The 19,742-nt window shown below is 50.0% G+C and overlaps 1 protein-coding gene across 3 annotated transcripts; it reads left to right on the forward strand.

The window, feature by feature from the left end:
• The first annotated feature begins 3,219 nt into the window (after window positions 1-3,219).
• Shisa5 (shisa family member 5) lies at window positions 3,220-19,664 on the forward strand. Of its 3 annotated transcripts, none has more exons than XM_021206909.1 (6): window positions 3,220-3,407; window positions 5,538-5,694; window positions 13,141-13,227; window positions 17,988-18,103; window positions 18,264-18,476; window positions 18,621-19,664. In XM_021206909.1, the coding sequence occupies exons 1-6, from the start codon at window positions 3,338-3,340 to the stop codon at window positions 18,677-18,679; spliced, it is 702 nt and encodes a 233-aa protein (XP_021062568.1). In that variant the 5' UTR covers window positions 3,220-3,337; the 3' UTR covers window positions 18,680-19,664. The 3 variants fall into 3 exon arrangements, with proteins under 3 accessions (XP_021062568.1, XP_021062567.1, XP_021062569.1); XM_021206908.1 differs by having other exon boundaries at window positions 13,138-13,227; window positions 18,621-19,655; XM_021206910.2 differs by lacking the exons at window positions 3,220-3,407; window positions 5,538-5,694; window positions 13,141-13,227 and adding an exon at window positions 16,944-17,079 and having other exon boundaries at window positions 18,621-19,655.
• The last annotated feature ends 78 nt before the right edge of the window (window positions 19,665-19,742 follow it).

Genomic DNA, 19,742 nt, shown 5'->3' on the forward strand with positions numbered 1-19,742 from the left:
CAGTCATCTATTGGATGGAACACAGGGCCCCCAATGGAGGAGCTAGAGAAATTACCCAAGGAGCTGAAGGGGTCTGCAACCCTGTAGGTGGAACAACAATATGAACTAACCAGTACCCCCTGAGTTCGTGTCTCTAGCTGCATATGTAGCAGAAGATGGTCTAGTCTGCCATCATTGGGAGGAGAGGCCCTTGGTCTGGCAAAGATTTTGTGCCCCAGTACAGGGGAATATCAGGGCCAGGAAGCAGGAGTGGGTGGGTTGGAGAGCTGCAGGTGTTGCTGTGTTCATGTGCACCACTTGCTGGTGCAGCTGCTTGGCTCTGCCATGTTGTCTGACTATGTGTCTTTACCTGCTGGGCCTTAGAATATGGCTTCAGGTGCCATTTTCCTCAGGCTTCCAGCAGTCCCCATGAGCTTGTGAAAACAGGATTTTCTCCTTATTCTTGGAGGGCTGGGCAAGGAACTTCTTGCTGTTTTCATCCAAGGGTCTTGTCCACAGGGCCACTTGTATTTGTAGCCACAGGAGGAGTTCATTGATGATTAACCACTGGGATTCAAATTCCAAGAAGAAACAAATGTATTTCCTCTTTCCTCAAAACTAGTGTTATCCAGGGACAAAGGTGGTGGGGTCCAAATATCAGTGAAGAGTGCTCTAGTCCCGATGACCTCCATGTCTACTGATATCTGACTAGCTAGCCAACCCTGCCCCATCACATTGATGCATCTGAGGGTACAGATCACCGGTTAGGCCTGCAGTAAGGCTGTTGCTCTAGGTGCAATGAATGCTGAGGAAGGAGGCTCTGACTGACCAACATCCAAGACAGATGGAAGGAGCCCAGGTGCTGGCCCCTTGGGCCAGCTGTACTAGCAACTGCCACTCCCGGCCCAGTCCTGGGCGGCACCCACACCCAGCCAGCTCTATCTGACAGGCCTCCAGAGCATCACTTGTTCTTGTAAGAGTCCAAAAATTGCTGAAGGAAGACCTCAGACTCAGTACGCAGAGACACAGAGCTTTTATTCTGCAGAATCAACCAGCATGAGGTCAACCATTCTTTGAGATGGTGACCCCAGGCAAAGGCACACAGGCCTTCTAATAGGGAACCAGGACAACTCTCTAGAGGGATTAGGTAATCTAGAGTTTTATTGGTGGGTGTTAGGAGGTCACAGGTGGTCAGCGGTCTGCATTCCTAAGTCTTGAATGTTTAATCCTAAGATGAGATAGGGCTGCCCAGCACAGATGGCCCATTCTGAGAAATCTCCCTATTTTTGTGATTATCTCCAGGTTGTTCTTGGGAGGGGGTTTTATGGATCTTGTTTCTATATTTTAGGGTCTGCCCTGGAGCTGGTGTCTTATGGCCTAGTTTCTGGGACTTATGGTCTGTTCCTGGAGCTGGTGCCTTATGGCCTTTTTAAAAAATCAGATCTGGTCCTTGAATGGAGACAGATGGGGTTTGTGTTGTTCTTTCATTCTGGCTGACCAGGTCCCTGCACAACTTGTGTGTATGAATGCTTGCCCCACGAGTGTGCCTGGTGACCAACGGGGTCATACGAGGGCATGGGACCCCCTAGCACTGGGGCTACAGATGGTTGTGAGCCACCATATGGGTGCTGGGAACAGACTCAGCCTCTCTGCAAGAGCAACCACTGCTTCTGTGTGTTGAGTCACCTCCCCCTGTAACAGTCACCCTAATGACCTGGAAGTGCTCTCCAGGCATGCAGGAATGGGTTTGTGTTCTTTGCCAATTTAAGATTTAAAAGGCAGGAGATGTTAGAAAGTCAAGCCAAGCCAAAGTTTATTCGAACTTAGCTTAAAAGCAAAGCCTGGCTCTGGTGGCACACACCTTTGGGGGAGGTAAAAGCAGTCAGACCTCTGTGAAGCAGAGGCCAGCCAGATCTACATAGCGAGACCCTTGTTGGCCACAAAACAAAAACCCCTTCTGCATCTGAAGGAGGAGGAGGAGGAAGAGAAGGGAAAATGTCATTCTCTTGGTGTTAAACCAGCAAGGGCAGAGTAGAGCTTTAGAGGCAGCCCAAACCATTAGCAAAAAGCAAATATATGTTCTGACAAGCATTCAAAAAGACAGAAAAGGAGAAAAGAGAAAAGCAGACTCAAGAGAACCTCATGGCAGCTTGTAAGAACTGTGCTTGGGGGCCAGGGATTCTGGGAAGGAAACATTAAAGGGATAATTGTTCCACCTATTCTTGAGCAGATCTTAAAGTGAGCCCATCTTGCTGACAGGGTTCTCCTTTGGCCTGGCCACTGGATTAACTCTTACATATGATAGTTTAGAGATTTCATCTTCTTGACCAGAAGGAACTTCCGACTCGACTATAATTCTACTGGTTGACTAACTGCTGGAGACCTTCCAGACTGTCTCTTTAGGGCTTGATCTTTGTCTACAGCCATGCCCCAGCCTCAGATGAAAATGTGTGAAGGTACAGTGCAGACTGACTCAGGTGGTCCCCTAGCAGACATGTCACGGGATCAGTCCCGAGAAGAAAGTACTGTCTGTGTGGGTGCTGGGCAGTACAAGTACACATTCCTCCGTTCCCTGGCCTTGTTAGGAACTTTGTCCCACATTGAGGGGAAGGGGCAGCCTGTTAGAAGTCCCTCAGGAGGTGGGTGGCCTGTGTGTACCCTGGGAGCTGTTAGTTCTTACCTCAGGATCAGATCCCTGAGCCAGGGTGAGCAGCTGCCTGGAGGTGGTCTTGGTCACTGGGGAGTGACACTCCTCAGACTGAGGTCCTGGAAATCTGCTAAAAGGAACTTGAATTTGTTGGGCACCATTCCCTGCTTCAAGCTGCGTGATCCTCCTCCCGTGAATCTGTGTGAGGATCCCAGGAGCCAGCAAGAAAATCGCAGCTGCCCTGAGGGCCAATTGGAGGCGCGCACCAGCTGTACACGGCTGGCGCTCAAGTGTTTGGATAACGTTGCCACTGAGATCCTTTTCTAGCACCTAAGCCAGGCTGGCGCTCAAGTGTTTGGATAACGTTGCCACTGAGATCCTTTTCTAGCACCTAAGCCAGCCGTAAGAGGGTCTCCCCGCAAAAGTGTGCCATGAGCAGAGGGCAACTTGGATGCACCAGCCCCCTCCTGCTGCATCTGGGAAACCTGTCTTAAATCTTCGTGGACCGGTGCTGGAGAGACTCCCAGGGCCAGGCTGGGAGGGGCGGCCGCTTCCCTTCCCTTCCCTCCCACTTCTTCCCCCTCTCGGGCGGGGGTTCCGGAAACTGGCCGGGGCGGGGCAAGGAGGCTAGGGCCGCGCTGGTCGCGGAGGTTGCGGCGGCACGGAGGTCTTGGGCTTGGTCCGTCAGTTCGTCCGTTGGTCTGTCCCGCCATGGCTGCGCCGGCGCCCTCTCCGTGGACCCTATTGCTGCTGCTGTTGCTGCTGCTGCCGCCTCCGGGTGGTGAGCCTGGGAGGAGGGGGCGGTGTGTGCTCCCTAGGGACCGGGTCGGGTCAGACACTTCCCCTAGATGTCTCTGGAATGAGCCAGACAGGACCAGCCTTGGAGTGCTTCGACTTGACGCCCTGGAAACCAGGGGGCGTCTGCGAACCCCACCCCTGACTTCATCTTGTCACCTCTTCCCTCCTGAGCTGATACTGACTACCTTTGTTGTGTCCTTCCTGAAGGCCCTACCTGTTCCAGGGGCTGGAGCAGGACTCTCACCTGGGGTTAGCTTCAGGCTCAAAGGCAGCCTGGCCCTTCCAGCAAAGGCTTTCCCTCTCAGCTTGTTTCCTGGCTGGGAGCCCTGCGCCTGCCTCCTCTACAGCCCTGTGTTCCTGGAGAAGCTGGGCCCTAAGGCTGGTGTGGGGAGGAGACACCTCGTTCCCTTTTCATCATTAGAGGGATGACTCACTTGGGTTTGGAAGGGCAGACTGGGGGCCTATTCGGGTGTGTATTGGAACAGTCCCCCGCCTGGCCCTGGGAAACTGATTCTGTTGTGATGATGGGTGGCTTCCTGGAGGAAAATGGCTGTTTCCTGAGGGCTGATGTGAATTTGGAGATAAGAACGGAGTCAGTCCATCCCCCGAGGGAGGCTCGGGGAGAGTGGGTCTCCAGACTATAGAGAGTTTTGTTCTGTGTCTGGAGGGTCTCAGCCTTAAAGAACCACTGGTGTGGACTTCAGCAGATGCCACCTGTCTTTAATCTCAACACTCCAAAGGCAGAGGCAGGAGGATCCCTGTGAGTTTGAGGCCAGTCTGGTCTAGGCTGTGAGTTTCCAGGCAAACTAGGGCGTGAGACCCTAGCCTAAAAAGAAAGCAAGAAGTCTCACTGGCGTGGGCTGTTCAGCCTCCGAATTGCAGCCTGGCTCACTTTCAGGTGGTGAGCTGGCTGAGCTGGGCCTGCAGTGGTCAGATAGACCCGTTTCATGGTTTTGCCCAGAGCAAGGTTCTGCCAAAAACAACAAAAATGTAGCCCTCTTTACCTCCAAGTTAACCTTCCACAGCCTGTCATAGCACCTCTTCCCCTGGGCCTCATTCTGGCAGCCCCAAGCAAGGCACATGCTCCACTGACAGATCTGGCTGGGCCCTCTGACCAGAGTTCATGTGCTGGCTCAGGACTGCTTCCAGACTGATACTTAAGGGACTGTCCCACATGAGCCTTGATGAGGGTCTTTCATGTGGGGTTCTCCTGTGTGTGGGTTTCAGGTTTGCTAGTGTAGCCTAAGGACACAGGGACATGGCATCTTCCCAGAGGGTTGTAAACTTGTTGGTACCTGGTGTTGGTGCCTGTCTCTCAACATGACCTTGTTGATTGGGATTTGCTTGCTTGCTCTTGGACTGAGAGTCTATGTGCCACTGAGGGTCTCACACAGTGCCACATTTTCTAATACCACCACACACCTAGTGCTTTATGGAGTCTTGTGTGGTGAGTGTAATTGTGAATTGGTCAGGATTCAGCCTGTTGGTACAGGCTAAGGTTCAGCTCTCTCTCTCTCTCTCTCTCTCTCTCTCTCTCTCTCTCTCTCTCTCTCTCTCTCTCTCTCTCTCTGCATTTGTGCCCGACAGGTGAGGCTGCTATGCAGGACATGAGGATTAAATATTGGACAGTCCTGTGGCTAAAGTTGCTCGGGCGTGTTTCTGTATATGTGTACACTTTATGGGCTTGGCAGCTTCTGGGAGGTAGCCAGGAATAAGGCCTTGAAGGAAGAGTGGAGTCTCAGGTGAGGGACAGGCATGAGAGGTGAGGCAGAAGGGCTAATCGCGGAGGGCCTTTGCAATGGACACTCTGCCTCGGCAGGAGGTCTCTTGATTTAAAAATAGGGGATTCTGAGAGCAGCAAGTAGCCCAATCAGATTTACTCTTTGACAAGTCAGGCTTCTGCCAGGAAGCCATCAGACTGCCAAGGGATGCAGGGTTCCTTGCTGTGGCCCGGAGGACAGGGCAAAGGCTTGGTAGGGTGGTCCCCTGAGGTGACCTAAAACATGCTTGTGCCTGGTGGCTGCACATGGAGAAATCTCTGCCATTGCCTGGGGTGTGAATGGGACCCGACCTGTGGGACAGAGGAGAACATGCCTGTCTCTCTTTGCTTCAGCCCATGGTGAGCTGTGCAGGCCCTTTGGTGAAGACAATTCCATCCCAGTGTTCTGTCCTGATTTCTGTTGTGGTTCCTGTTCCAACCAATACTGCTGCTCGGACGTGCTGAGGAAAATCCAGTGGAATGAGGAAATGTGTCCTGAGCCAGAGTCCAGGTAGGTATGTGGAGGGGAGGGAAAGGGAGAGGGGGAGAAACTTCAGTCCATTCCCTGGAGAGCGCCTAGCTCCTCTGGCTTCTCAAGATAGTGGCTGTGCATTGAGCCAGAGTGTTTGAGGACTCCTATTCTAGATAGGAGTTCCTACTCTACTCTGTCCTCCCTCCTCCCCCCCGATCCTCAAGGGCTCTGTTTTACTCAGCCTTGGGCTGGGCTCAGTGGCCTCAGCTGCTTGGCTCTGGGGGTGTACTTGAACCCACAGGTCCTCGGGGTAGATACCAGGTTATGGGAGTACCCCACATTGTGTATATACTGTGGCTCTGTGTCTGCCACACAAGGCGCAGGGCATGTGTGTGTGCCCAGAGATTGCTCAGCTATGTCCTCCCAGCACAGCTGTGTGTTTGTGTTTCATCTTCTTCCCTATACACTGTGGTCATCTGTGAGGACCAAGCTGTGTCTCTCCGCGTCAGCCTCTGTTTTCCTTTGTGCTTGGCCACAGCTTGAGAGATGTAGTGATCGTACTTAGCTCATGGCAGGCAGCCATCGGTGCTCTGCACAAGCCCAGACCACACCATCTATCTGTGTCTGCTTCAGTCTGTTCCCTTCCCATCCCATGGGCACCCCAGTCTACTGTGTTTAAAGTACACACTTGTGTTTGCATTCATTAAAAGTCTGTATTGTTTTATGGGTACATCTTTGGGGGCGTTCCAACAAATGCCCCTACTGTTTGACCTCAGTACAGTGTTCATAAGGCAGCTGTCAGAACTGTGTCATTTTCTGAGTCCAAAGCTGTTAACACATAGCTGCAGCAGTGGGCATCTTGGTACCCCTTCCTCCTGCTTTGCATAAGTCTGGAAGAAGTTCTTAAAGATATGCATGGAACTGCCAGGTCCCAGAGACGCCACCTAGTGACTAAGAATAATTGTTGGTTGTCCTTATATTACAGATGTCTTTCCCCCCACACCCCATACACACCTAGAGAGGGTCTAACTATAGCTCTGGCTGGCCTCAGATTCAGTGATCTGCCTGCCTCTGCTCATTGAGTGCTGAGATTAAAATTTATGCATCACCAGGCTTGGCTTATAGATACTGTATTTAAATTTTTTCATTTTGTTGATTTTTATTACTTAAAAACCCTTCATCTTATTGTTATCGTTATTAGTTTTGTTCTTTCAAGACCGGTTTCTGTGTAGTCCTGCTTGTCCAGGACTCACTCTGTAGACCAGGCCAGGCTGGCCTTTAACTCAGAGATCTGCCTGTCTCTGCCTACTTAAGTGCTGGGATTAAAGGTGAACACCACCACTGCCCAGCTTAAAAGCTTATTTTAAGATATAGCCCAAGCTAGTTTTGGACAGAGTATACAGACAAGGACGTCTCGTTCCTTTGCCTCCACCTCCCAAGTGCTAGGATTGCAGGTGCGCACCACTACACCTGGTTATATGCAGGGTTGAGGATTGAACCCATGGCCTTCTTTCTGCATGCGAGGCAGGTACACTGCCAACTTAACTGTCCCTTTTGACACTTACGAAATTACTTATTTTTAGATTATGTATATGGTACTTTACCTGCATGTATTTCTGTGTATTGTTTACAAGCAAGGCCCTCAAAAGCCACAATCCCCTGGGACTGAGTTGCAGACCTTTGTGAGCTGCAGTGTGAGTGCTGGGATTGGAACCAGGGTCCTCTGGAAGTGCAGCCAGTGCTCTTAACTACTGACCCATCTCTCCAGCTCTCTCTCTCTCTCTCTCTCTCTCTCTCTCTCTCTCTCTCTCTCCCCTTTCTTTTGATATAGGATCTTGCTGGGTTTCCCAGGTCTCAAACAACCTTTCTCTCTATTACACAATAATTGGAACTGTGAGTGCATGCATTATACCCAGCTTAAAGTAATTTTTTAAAAGTAATTTTTAAAAATCAGATTCTTATTCCATTTAGATATAATAGGTCATCTAGGATGTAGCTCAGTAGAGTTCCCAGCAAGAAAGCCCCAGACTTAGCAAGGCAAGCTCAGAGAGAGAGAGAGAGAGAGAGAGAGAGAGAGAGAGAGAGAGACCGACCATGAGCACACACACATGCATGAGGCTCAAGTATATATAGAGACTGGAGGATGACCTCAGATGTTGATCCTTAGGCACTGTCCGTTTTATTTTATTCATTTAAGATTTATTTATTGGGGCTGGAGCCATGGCTCAGAGGTTAAGAGCACTGGCTGCTCTTCCAGAGGTCCTGAGTTCAATTCCCAGCAACTGCATGGTAGCTCAATAACCATCTATAATGTAATCTGGTATCCTCCCTGGCCTGAAGACATACATCCAGGCAAACCACTATATACATAATAAATAAATAAGTAAATCTTTTTTTCTTTTTAAGATTTATTTATTTTTATTTGGTGTGCATGGGTATTTTTGCCTGCATGTATGTAATTGCTTGCATGTATGTATGTGTACCATATATATATATATATATATATATATATATATATATATATATGACCAAAAAGTTCAGAAGAGGGCGTCAGGTCCCCTGGAACTGGAGTTAAAAACAGTTGTGAGCTACCATGTAGGGCCTGGGAACCAAAGCCAGGTCTTATATAAGAACAGCAAAGTTCTTTTCACCACTGAGTCATTTCTACAGTTCCTGCATTTATTTACTTTGATTTTTTTCTTTTTCTAATTAGATATTTTCTTTATTTACATTTCAAATGTTATCCCCTTTCCTAGTTTCCCCTCTGAAAATCCCCTATCCCCGGCCCCCCCTGCTCCCCAACCCACCCACACCTGGCATTCCCCTACACTGGGGCACAGAACCTTCACAGGACCAAAGTCCTCTCCTTCCATTGATGACCTTTGATTTTTTTTTTTAATTTTATTTATTTGTTTTATGTACACTGTAGCCACATACATAAAATGTGAGCCTTCATCTGGTTACTGGGAATTGAATTTAGGACCTCGCTCCAGCCCAAAGATTTGTTTGTTATTATAAATAAGTACACTGTAGCTGTCTTCAGACACACCAAAAGAGGGCGTTAGATCTCATTATGGATGGTTGTGAGCCACCATATGGTTGCTAGGATTTGAACGCAGGACCTTTGGGAGAGCAGTCAGTGCTCTTAACCGCTGAGCCATCTCTCCAGCCCCCTACCTTGACTTTTTGATGCAGAGTTCTGGCTGTCTTAACACTCTCTATGTAGACCAGATTGACCTCAAACTCACATAGCTCTGCTTGCCTGCCTGCCTCTGCCTCCCAAATGCTGGTGTTGAAGATGTGCACCAACTCATCCGGGCCACCAGGGGGCGATAAGGCTTCAGAATGATCTGTAACTTGGAAAAGTGAGGCAGAGACCAATCTGTAGGGAGAGCCTGAGCATCGCATACCTTCTCACTGGACTACTCACCGGTACATACTTCTGCTGGGCTAACCTGGTGTACACCCTTTCTAATCTCCATATCAGCTGGACTGCAGTCTTTTTTTATTTTTTATAATTTTAAAAAAAAGATTTATTTATTTATTATATATAAGTAGCTGTCTTCAGATGACCAGAAGAGGGCATCGGGTACCATTACAGATGGTTGTGAGCCACCATGTGGTTGCTGGGAATTGAACTCAGGACCTCTAGAAGAGCAGTCAGTGCTCTTAACCTCTGAGCCATCTCTCCAGCCCCTGGTCTGCAGTCTTTTTTTTTTTTTTTTTTGGTTTTTCGAGACAGGGTTTCTCTGTAGACCAGGCTGGCCTCGAACTCAGAAATCCGCCTGCCTCTGCCTCCCGAGTGCTGGGATTAAAGGCCTGCGCCACCAGGCCCGGCTGGTCTGCAGTCTTATTGCCTACAATATAAATAGGCTGAGAAGTCTCCATATCTTCAGGGGTTTTTTGCTTTTTGGTTTTTTTGTTTGTTTGTTTTTGTTTTGTTTTGTTTTGTGCTGGGGATCCAACCTCCCTGCCTCTCTTTTCCAAATCTTGAAGTTTTGATTTGTTCCCTTTGATTCTTCTCTCTCTCGAATTTCCCGTGCACATCCAGGCACGTCGCAGTGTTCCCACTTTGGCTTAGACATCTTCTCAGTGTCTTTCTAGGGAACTTCAAAGTTCTCAGAGTTGCTTTGTTTTTAGTCTCTAAGTTCTTTCTGGTAATTTCTCTGTTTACTTTTTTATTATGTTTGGTGTGTGTGTATGCGTGTGCATGTATGTTGTGCCTTCCATGTAGAGGCCAATTTTGACTTTTACAAATCAGTTTTCTCCCTGCGTATAGGCTGTGTTATTAAACTCAGGTCCTCGGCTTGTCAGTAAGCACCTTTACGCTCTGAGCCATGTCATTGGCCCAACCATGGCTTTGGCCAGTCCCGTGTTTATTCATTAAACATTTTTAGAGTTACATTATTTTTATGTGCACGGGCACACAAATGCCTGGTGCACATGTAGACATCAGAGAACAACTGTCAGGAGCCAGCTCTCCCTGCACTGTGGTATTGAACCTCCGCCCAGGTAAGAAACTCAGGCGAGGCTTAGAGGCAAGAGCTCCTTCACTGCCTGGATGTTCTTTCAATAGTGTGCTTGGACATTTGGCGTCCGTGTCTGCTAATCTCATGCTCAGAGCCCCGTGGGCATTACTTGTTTTATTTTGCCTTTTGAGGCAGGGTTTTTATAACTCTGGCTGTCCTGGAACTCACTATGTAGACCAGGCCATCCTCAAACTCACAGAAATCCTTCTGCCTCTGCCTCCTGATGGGGATTAATAGTATGTGCCACTATGCCCGGCCCTTGGGGATGTTTTTCTTGTCACTTACTCTTGTTTTCTATTTATACCACTCTTAGTGAAAGTTTTTGATTGTCTGTCTAACATGTCAGTTATAGAACTGATTGCGGGAATGAGGAATTCTCTCTCTAGAGGATTCGTGTTATTTCTGAGAGGATGTTAGCCTGAGCACAGAGACTCATGATTGGAAGGGAAGACTGTTCTTTCCTCCCTTCCTTGTCAGACATGATGTTTCAGGTCCTGTCCAGGAGTATAGAATCATTATGGCCTCCTCATTTTGTGGGCTGTGGATCTAATATTTACCACCGTGGTCCCCCAAAGCTTCTGGCAATGAAGCCCAGCTTCCTAGATGTCCCTCCATTACACTGGGGAAGGCCACCAGGAAGGCTTGGATGGCAGGCTTATCTCCACTGTCTCTTCCCAGCCACTGTGCCCGGCTCCATTATTCCCTGCTCTCTGAAGACTTTGCGCTAGATTTTTTTTTTTTTTAAGATAGGGTCTGGATGGCACTAGAGGGATGGCTCAGTGGTTAAGGGTACTGTCTGCTCTTCCAGAGGTCATGAGTTTGATTCCCAGCAACCACATGGTGGCTCACAACCATCTGTAGTGGGATCTGATGCCCTCTTCTTTTGTGTTTGCGACAGACAGAATGCTCATGTACATTAAATAAATAAATCTTAAAAAAAAAAATAGGGTCTGGGGTTGAGCATGGTAGTGCACACCTTTAATCCCAGCACATGAGAGGATGCAAAGGCAGTTGAATCTCATGAATTTAAGGCAAGTTCCAGGACAGCCAGATCTACATAACAGGGAGACCCCACCTCAGACAACAAAATAGGGTCTGGGATAGTCCTTTCTTTGAACCCTTCCCACTCTTGGGAGTTCTAAATTTTTATTTGCTCTGCTTTAAAGAAAGGAAATGGGACTGGAGAGATGGCTCAGCGGTTAGCACTGACTCTTCTTCCAGAGGACTGGGGTTCAGTTCCCAACACTCACCTGACAGCTCAACTGTAGTCCCAGTCCTATGGGAATCCAGTGCACCTCCTGACCTCTGCAGGCACACCATGCACTCTTATGCAGTCCAGAATGGCATTGAACTCAAAGTCATCCTCAGACCCCAGTGCAGGCATGGACCACCATGCCTGGTTTTTCTAGAGTTTTATTGTTGTTTCTGTTTGTTTGTTTGTGGGCTTTTTATTTGTTCCATTTTTGTTTTGTGTAGCTTTTGGTAAACTGCCTTAATTCCGGGAATGGGTCATGCTACCAGCCCCCACCTAGCTTCCCTTGAATCCAATTGAATTCAATTTCAACTTACCTTTTGACACAATTGCTGGGCGATATATATCTCTCACCCGGAAAAGTGTGCCCTATCTCCGCACCTCCTACCTGCCCTAAACTTCAGTTGCTCAGTTACATCTGGTGCCTGCTAACCAACCCTGACTGCCAGCCTGTAGGAGCAGCCTGTGTGGCCACTCCTTTGTGAGACCTCGCGAGGCTGGCTGGTCACCTTTTCTCCATCAGAAGCATGGTGAACCCTGCCTCTCCTCTCCTTGTGTCTCTCCTTTTCTCCAGGGACCCAGAAGTCCCACCTACTCCTTCTGCCCAGCAATTGGCCCATGACCTCTTTACTGGTGGCTCAAGAACCAACTGGGGAACAGGACCTTAGCATCAGCCCTGCCTCTACAAGAGTTTTCTACAGTTTAGTTGAGGCTGGCGTTGAACTTGCTAAGGAGCTAAGAATAACCTTGAATTCTGATTTTCCTGCCCCGGTTTGCTGGGATTCAAGGCATGAATTATTGCACTTAGCTCCCCATCCCCATATAGGGACACACTCTGTAGCCTAAAAGGAGCTTGAATTCTAGGCAGTCCCCTGCCTCCACCTCATGGGTGCTGAGATTCTGAGTCACCACTCCAACTGTGTCTTGCTTATTTTTTGTCCTTCTTGATAAAGTCTAGTAATGAAATTCACTCCCCTCTAAGAACTAGTTAAGCCCTGTCCTGACTGCTGTCTGTTTTATTCAGGATGGGGTCTTTTGCAACCCAGGCTTGCCCTAACTCCTGATTCCCCTGCCTCTACTTCCTTGGGGCTGGGATTGCAGATGTGCATTACCATGACTCTTATTTTGGTAAACTTTGACCTAATAGTTTTTTTTTTTTCCATTCTGTATAACCATAAGGTGTCTCTGTCTCTCTTCTCCTCTTCCCTCCCTCCCCTTTTCTCCTCCCTCCCTCCCTCCCTCCCTCCCTCCCCTCCTCAGAAAGCATCTTGCCAGCCCAGGCTGGCTTAGCTCTTGCGATCCTCTGCCAGTCTCCAGAGCTACAGGCATTTGAGATTTCAACTTAGTCTATTGTTTTCGGAAGAGTTGCTGTCTTTTCTCTCCCCCACCCCCGTATTTCTTTTGTTTTTAACTTTGGGGCAACGTAGCCCTCACTCTTGGTCTCCACCCTCATCCTGTTGTGGTCAGAGCAGGTACTTTCCAGATCTCAAAGTTGGAGATCTGCTGTTTCTTGGCCTCATATGCGCTGTGTCCTGTAGATTGGCTTTAGTGTGCCCGAGAAGAGTGTATGGTACTCCGGCTTGGGATCCCAGTGTGTACACTGTCCATCCTCAGAATGTCCTGTGTGCCCCAGCAGCGGTGTGTTGTGGGGTGCAGGTGGGGATGGAGTGTGTTCCTCATGCGTTTTCTCTTTTCTGCTAGCAGATTTTCCACCCCCCTGGAGGAGACACCGGAACATTTGGGTTCAGCGCTGAGGTTTCGATCCAGTTTTGACAGTGACCCTATGTCAGGGTAAATAAAGCCTGTGGGCTGTGTCTGTTTCTCTGTCAGAGGTGACAAGGGCTCAGGTGGGCTTGGGAGTGGCCTCTCTGTCCTAAGAGGGCACAGAATCATTGGGATTGTGTCCCAGGGAAGGAGTGACCATGTTTGCCCACTGGGACCTTTGACCCTCCTGGGAGCCAGGTTTCCTCTGTATGCTGGGGAGAGAGATGATGGGGCGGGTAACTGGTTGGGGGCTGATGGTTGAAGGTCCAGGGTGGGATCTCTATTGACCTGGGGGATGCGGTGGGTTGGTAGGTATCTGATGGGTAGAGGTGACTTGAGAGGAAGTGACACTTGGTAGAGGCTACAGTGCTGTGAGGAGATGGTGGCAGCAGGGTGGCCAATGTCTGTGGCAGAATGATGGCTAAGCTAATAGGGAAACAATATGAGATGGTGATGTGGTCACTGGTGGAAGGGGGTGATGCGGTCATGGGTGGAAGGCGGAGGTGATGTTGAATCAAGGTGCTGAGACAACAGAAGAGCCTCTGTCACCATGTGAAGCTTTGTTGGTGTCAGTCACTGTGCTGGTTGGCAGCTCTGTCTCAGGATCAGTCTGACCCCTCCATGAAGGGTGATTACAGCTGTAAGTCTTCCCGCCCCAACACACAGCGGCCCCCACACTCTCGTAGCCCTAAACTTCCTAGCCAGGCTCCTGCCTTGCTTTTCTTTCTTCCTTTCCTCCCTCCCTCCCTTCCTTCCTGAGAAAGTCCTTGTAGCGTAGCCCAGGCTAGCCTTGAGCCAGGTGTGTAGCTGAGGATGACCTTGAACTTCTGATCCTCCCCAGTGATTGAATTACAGGTGTGTGTCACCACTCTTAGAGGTTGAGCCTGGGGCCTCACTGTGTGGTAGGTGTGAGAAACAGGACCCCCACTCTATGTTAACAAATTCAAGAGACTAGAGTAAGTAAAACAGTTTTAAATATATGATTCTGCAGGGCAGGGCCCCTGCATAGAGAAAAGGCCAAGACTGGTATGGCTGCCAGCCTCAGGGGAGGGGCCTAGTGCCACCAGTCTTCTGTGACTCTCAGCATTCTTAAGAACACAGCACAGCACAGCACACACACACACACACACACACACACACACACACACACACACACACAGAACACAGCACACTGAAAACAGAACAGAATAACTTATCGCTTACATAGGCAAGAACTCTATTAACTGAGCTATATCTCTAGTGTTTTGTTGTTTCTTTTGAAACAGGCTCTTGCTCTGTAGCCCAGGCTAGCCTGGATCTCACCATATTCTTTGGGCTGGCCCAGAATTTGTTGTCCTCTTGCCTCCACTTCCTGATTGCTGGAATTACAGATGTGAGCTCCCATGTTACTTTCCTACCCTGGCATCTTGTTCCCATCCTCAGCCACAGAACAAGTTTCAGAGGAAAAGAACATGGGGCACCATGGCAGGCAGCCATTGGGCATGACTGTGACTTCCTGACCACAGGTGTTGGGAGGGTAGGGTGGAGGTAGGCTGGTGATGTTCAGGCTGTGACTTCCTGGTCAGAGGTCTTGGGAGGGTAGGGTGGAGGTGGGCTGGTGGTGTTCAGCAGCTGCCTGCCAGTAAGGAAGAAAGGAGAGAATGGACAGACAAACCGACTTCCTTGACCCAGCCCTGCACAGCAATGCCAGGTAGACATGGCCTTCATGGGGATTAGGGTGCAGGGGCCTTGCCTTGAGGGCTTGGGTAAGAAGAAAGTATGGAGGATGGACAGCAGCATTTGGGGAACAGTGGCAGGGAGAGCCAAGATGAAGGCTGGGGTTGAGGGCAAGGAGGCAGCTGGTCTGAAGCGCCGGACTGCACTGAAGTGGGGTTGGCACCCCGGCACTGGCATGGCATGCTCAGCAGATCAAAGAGTGAATCAGAAGTGCGTGATGTGTGTGGACCACTCTGTGGAGACCACTCAGGGGCCTCACAGTGTGTGAAAAGGCTGCTTTCCCATGGGTGGAGACAGCTGGAAGTGTGGGGGTGGGGGGCAGGCCATATGCTAGGAGGAAGAACAGGTCTCTGGGATTTCTTTCTCTCCTATTCTTCAGAGCCTCAGAATTGTGCCCAGAGGAGGCGGTTGAGAGGCAGGGCTGTCCATGGCTGCTTCTCTTCTTAAAGAGACACTCCACTGGACACCTATGTGCTACCTGTTCTGCTGAGGGCACTGTTGTCCCCAGAGTGGATTTCATAGTAGGGTTCAGTCCCTGCTGCCTGACAGTGGCTTGGGACCCCAGAGAAGCTCCCCAGAGGAAAGATGCAGGGGCCTGAGGTCTGAAGCAGATCTGCTGCCATGTCCTACCATTGATGGTTCTCTTTGGTTCTTACCCTCTGGAAAAGCACTTCTGCCAAGCCCCAAGTGTCACACTGTGCATAGGTTATATCTTCCCTCAGTGTACTTAACTTTGTTTTTTGTGTTTTGTTTTGTTGTTGTTGTTGTTTGTTATTGTTTTTGAGCCAGGATCTCGGTAGGTAGCCCTGGCTGGCCTGGAACTCTAACACAGACAAGGCTGGCCTGGAACTCTAACACAGACAAGGCTGGCCTGGAACTCTAACACAGACAAGGCTGGCCTGGNGCCTGGAACTCTAACACAGACAAGGCTGGCCTGGAACTCTAACACAGACAAGGCTGGCCTGGAACTCTAACACAGACAAGGCTGGCCTGGAACTCAGAGATCCTTTGCCTGCCTCTGCCAGATGGGTATCTACATTGACAGGTCTTTAACTCTGTCATAGCATTAGCCAAGGAGTCTGGTGTTTTTGTGGTTAAGAAATGTGTCGCCTTGAACTGGTGCTTTGAGCCGAGGTCTGAGAGAAGAACAGGTATTATTAAGTAGGAGCGAGGGTTGTGGGGAAGGCCTGGGTGTGTAGAGACCCTGAGGCAGAACATGGCCGGGTGCTTGGTGATCTGTCTAGACTTAAAGAGGGAGATGCGAGTCCTTGGCCCCACCTGGTTTTGTGGGTCTTGCAAAGAGTATCTAATTTTTTTGTTGGGTTTTTTGGGGACAAGGTTTCTCAGTATAGTCCAGGCCTGCCTAGAATTCACTATGTTGTTCAGGTTGGCCCAGAACTCTTAATCCTCCCGTCTCAACAGCCTCCTGATTTCAGGCATTACTTGTGTGGTAGCACACCGTACTAAATTTTTAATAAAAGATTGGAATTGGCTTTTTAAATTTTTTTTATAAGTTTTACTCTTTGGTTAGGCAAACCCTAGGTTTTAATTGTTAACTATACTTACTCTATACCCACAGAAAGGTAGGTATACACACTGTCACTAGTGACTATGAAACAGCTTCCTGTGGTTCAAGGGGCTGGTGGAGCCTCAGGCACTAGAGACAGCACTGGGAAACATGATCAGACCTGGCAGGGTTATGTTGTGGCTTGGGAGCAGAAGAGGGACCATGGCAGTCATCTGCTTATGTGTCAGCCAGAACCAGGGTCCTGCCCTTCCTAGGCAGGCTTCTGGGGAGTGGGTCAGGTGGGCAGAATAGCTTAGAGGCTGGGGTGGGGCTGCATTTAGAGGCCTGGGAACACAGGGCTGGGAAAGTGTTAGCCCTGGGGCCTCTGCTTTCCCCTTCCAGCCCTTGTCAATGCCTGCCTGGCAGCTCGTGCTGAGCATGGTGTTTGAGTCATGCTGTGTCTTTAAGAGGGTGGCTACAGGGCCGGTGAGTCTGTCCTTCCTGCTGCTGACGTCAGGAATGGGGAAGACTAAGGATAAGATTCGATTTCCTTTTCTTTGAAAGGGGAGGAGATTGAAACCGAGTGGCCCCTGATGAAAAGAGGGGAAGTCCTGGGCTGCAGGAGCCCCTTGAGTGAAGGCGGAGGCTAACATGGGGTGAGCGGGCACATTCTAGAGAGAGAGGCAGAGAAATACTGAACCTTCCACTGCATGCAGCAGACCGTGCGAATGTGTTTTGCCCTTTCCTGTCTGTGACTGCTGCCGAGACACTATGGTCTCATGCGCTTGTCTTGGTGAAGGCTCCTTTTGGAAGCCTGAAGCGTGGGGGAGTCTGTCCCTTGGCCAAGAGGCCCTGCTAAGGCTCTGGCGCTTCCCTGGGGTGGCACTTACACCCTTCTCTGATCTCAGAGGGACAGAGCCCCGGACTTGGGTTTTGAATTTGCCTGTTGCAGTTGCCAGACATTTGTCTTCTATTAGCATACAGCCCTGAGACCACGGGAAGATAGTTGGGGGGCTACGTCTGCTATTGGCAGTAATTTGGGTGAACTTCCAGCCCATGCTGTGTGCTGTCAAAGGGCAGACCCTCTATTCTATGGGTGCCCAGGTTGGGCAGGGAGGCCTCTTCCAAAGAGCACGGCCACCTCCCATCTAGTGTCTACGGGATGGAGCTATGCTTGTTAACCACGGGGTAGCCTGGGATGTCACCACAGCCTGTGGGAGCTGCAGTTCCTCAGCACGTGGCAGCCTGTCTTGATCCTGTATTGCCTGGCATATTGTGGCATATGCATGACAGCTATATGGTTGCTTGGTAGGGAGAGACCAGGTGTGTGGGTAGGTGGGTACAGGATGCTGGCTGGGGTGGGGGGGATGGGTGACTTTACATAAATTCTCAAAGAGCAGCCCTGTTATATACACGAGGAATCTGAGGCTGAAATGGACTTATACCAAAAAACTGGGGAGTTTCTTAAGAATCGTTTGCCAAAAGGGGTCCCCTGGGAACAGGTGATGTGAGGGTGGCCGGTCATATGAAATAGTGAAAGGTGGTTACACTGGCTCTTTGGCAGGTTCGGAGCGACCGTCGCCATTGGCGTGACCATCTTTGTGGTGTTTATTGCCACCATCATCATCTGCTTCACCTGCTCCTGCTGCTGTCTGTATAAGATGTGCTGCCGCCCACGCCGTAAGCCTGCCTTTACCAACCCGGTCCACCCATGCTGATCCCAGAGCGGGAAAGGGTTGACCAGGAGGAACCTGTTTTGACTAAGCAGGAGGGACAAGCCTGGCCTCTTCTGGCCTAGGGAGCCGTAAGGTTTTGACTAATCAGGATTCTCTCGTTGCAGCTGTCGTGACCAACACCACAACTACTACCGTGGTTCACGCCCCTTACCCTCAGCCTCAACCTGTGGCCCCCAGCTATCCTGGACCAACATACCAGGGCTACCATCCCATGCCCCCCCAGCCAGGAATGCCAGTAGCACCCTACCCGACACAGTACCCACCACCCTACCTGGCCCAGCCCACAGGGCCGCCAGCCTACCACGAGTCCTTGGCTGGTGAGTACCACTGTGGATTCAGTAACCCTGCATGGTCCCCCAACTCATGCCTCTGCTCCTCGGGTCCTTTCCTCCTGGCTTGCCTGCCCACTTGCATTGCAGCCCAGTGTCCCCACAGCTAACCCATGTCCTTTCTCCTTCTAGGAGCCAGCCAGCCTCCATATAACCCGGCCTACATGGATCCCCCAAAGGCAATTCCCTGAGCCTGCCCCCAGCCTCTTTGGCTGCCATTTGATTATGTCGTGTGTGAGTGAGTGATCCGCAGAGTTCTTTACTGCTGTCTGTGGTGTGTGTGCCTTGTCTAGACATGTGGCTTCCTCTGCTGTTGACCAGGTAGGCACAAGTCTTACCAGTGCGGGTCAGGACCAGTTTTCTTCCTCACTTGAAATTGTACTTTCTGAAATTTCAAGCAAATTAAGAACAATAGGGTAGGAGGTATTTCCCATGTCACCCCAAGGTGACCAGCCATGGCCTGTCACACTTAGGAGGGCAAGCTTTTTGCGGGTACATGTCCTGCTTTGGGGAGTAACCAGCTAGCTGATGCTAGGGTTTGGCTGCATTTGGCAGTGGGCATGTAGCTGGGCAGAGAACAAGGGGCCTCAGTGGCAGGGAGTCACACCAGGCAGAGCCCCATACACTCTCCATCAGCTATCTGTCTGGGGCTGTGTAGAGGGCCACATGTATGAGGACCACATGTGTTCACTATTCAGGCTCCAGTGGGGAAGATTTCCTTCCTGTGCTGGCCTGGCTCCTGCTCCCAGGCCAGGGACCTCGGTCTGTCCAGTACACACTCTGGCTTCTCCCTGCACTGTCTTTTTACTGTTAGCCAAACATTTTGCCTGTTTTCTGTCTTCAGATGTGTGATAATTGGTGTGAGGTTGAAATCCCTGGTTCCTGGAGGACAATCTGACCTCTGACAGTCAGTTTCCCTTGACACCATCTTCATAGAAATACCTGACTCCTGTACCACAGTCCAGTTTGTCCCAGTAGCAGGGACACCAAGGCCAATGGTATCTGGACCAAAGGTGGGGTGGAGGGCCTAGATGGTATCTTTGGCCCAGATGCGAATACTTCTATATTCCCTGTTGGTTCCTGTTCCACTGGCTGTTTTAGCTTTGGGATGATTGGTGTTTCTGAGCATTCAGACTCTGCACCCTCATTTCTAATAAATGCAACATTTGGACCCGCTTCCCCTTTCTTCAGAGCCTGGGCGGCTGGCCTTGGCTGTACACCAAAAACTATTTCTGTCTACCTCTTGAACTTGTT

Source organism: Mus pahari, chromosome 10, assembly GCF_900095145.1.
Source record: "Mus pahari chromosome 10, PAHARI_EIJ_v1.1, whole genome shotgun sequence".
Lineage (NCBI taxonomy): Eukaryota > Metazoa > Chordata > Mammalia > Rodentia > Muridae > Mus > Mus pahari.

Excerpts from the sequence above, each read along its gene's own strand:
- Shisa5 (XM_021206908.1), top strand. The coding sequence starts at position 3,338 with ATGGCTGCGCCGGCGCCCTCTCCGTGGACCCTATTGCTGCTGCTGTTG. Across the intron at positions 3,408-5,537 it reads GCTGCTGCCGCCTCCGGGTG|CCCATGGTGAGCTGTGCAGG; the intron begins GTGAGCCTGGGA and ends TCTTTGCTTCAG. Across the intron at positions 13,228-17,987 it reads GACAGTGACCCTATGTCAGG|GTTCGGAGCGACCGTCGCCA; the intron begins GTAAATAAAGCC and ends GCTCTTTGGCAG.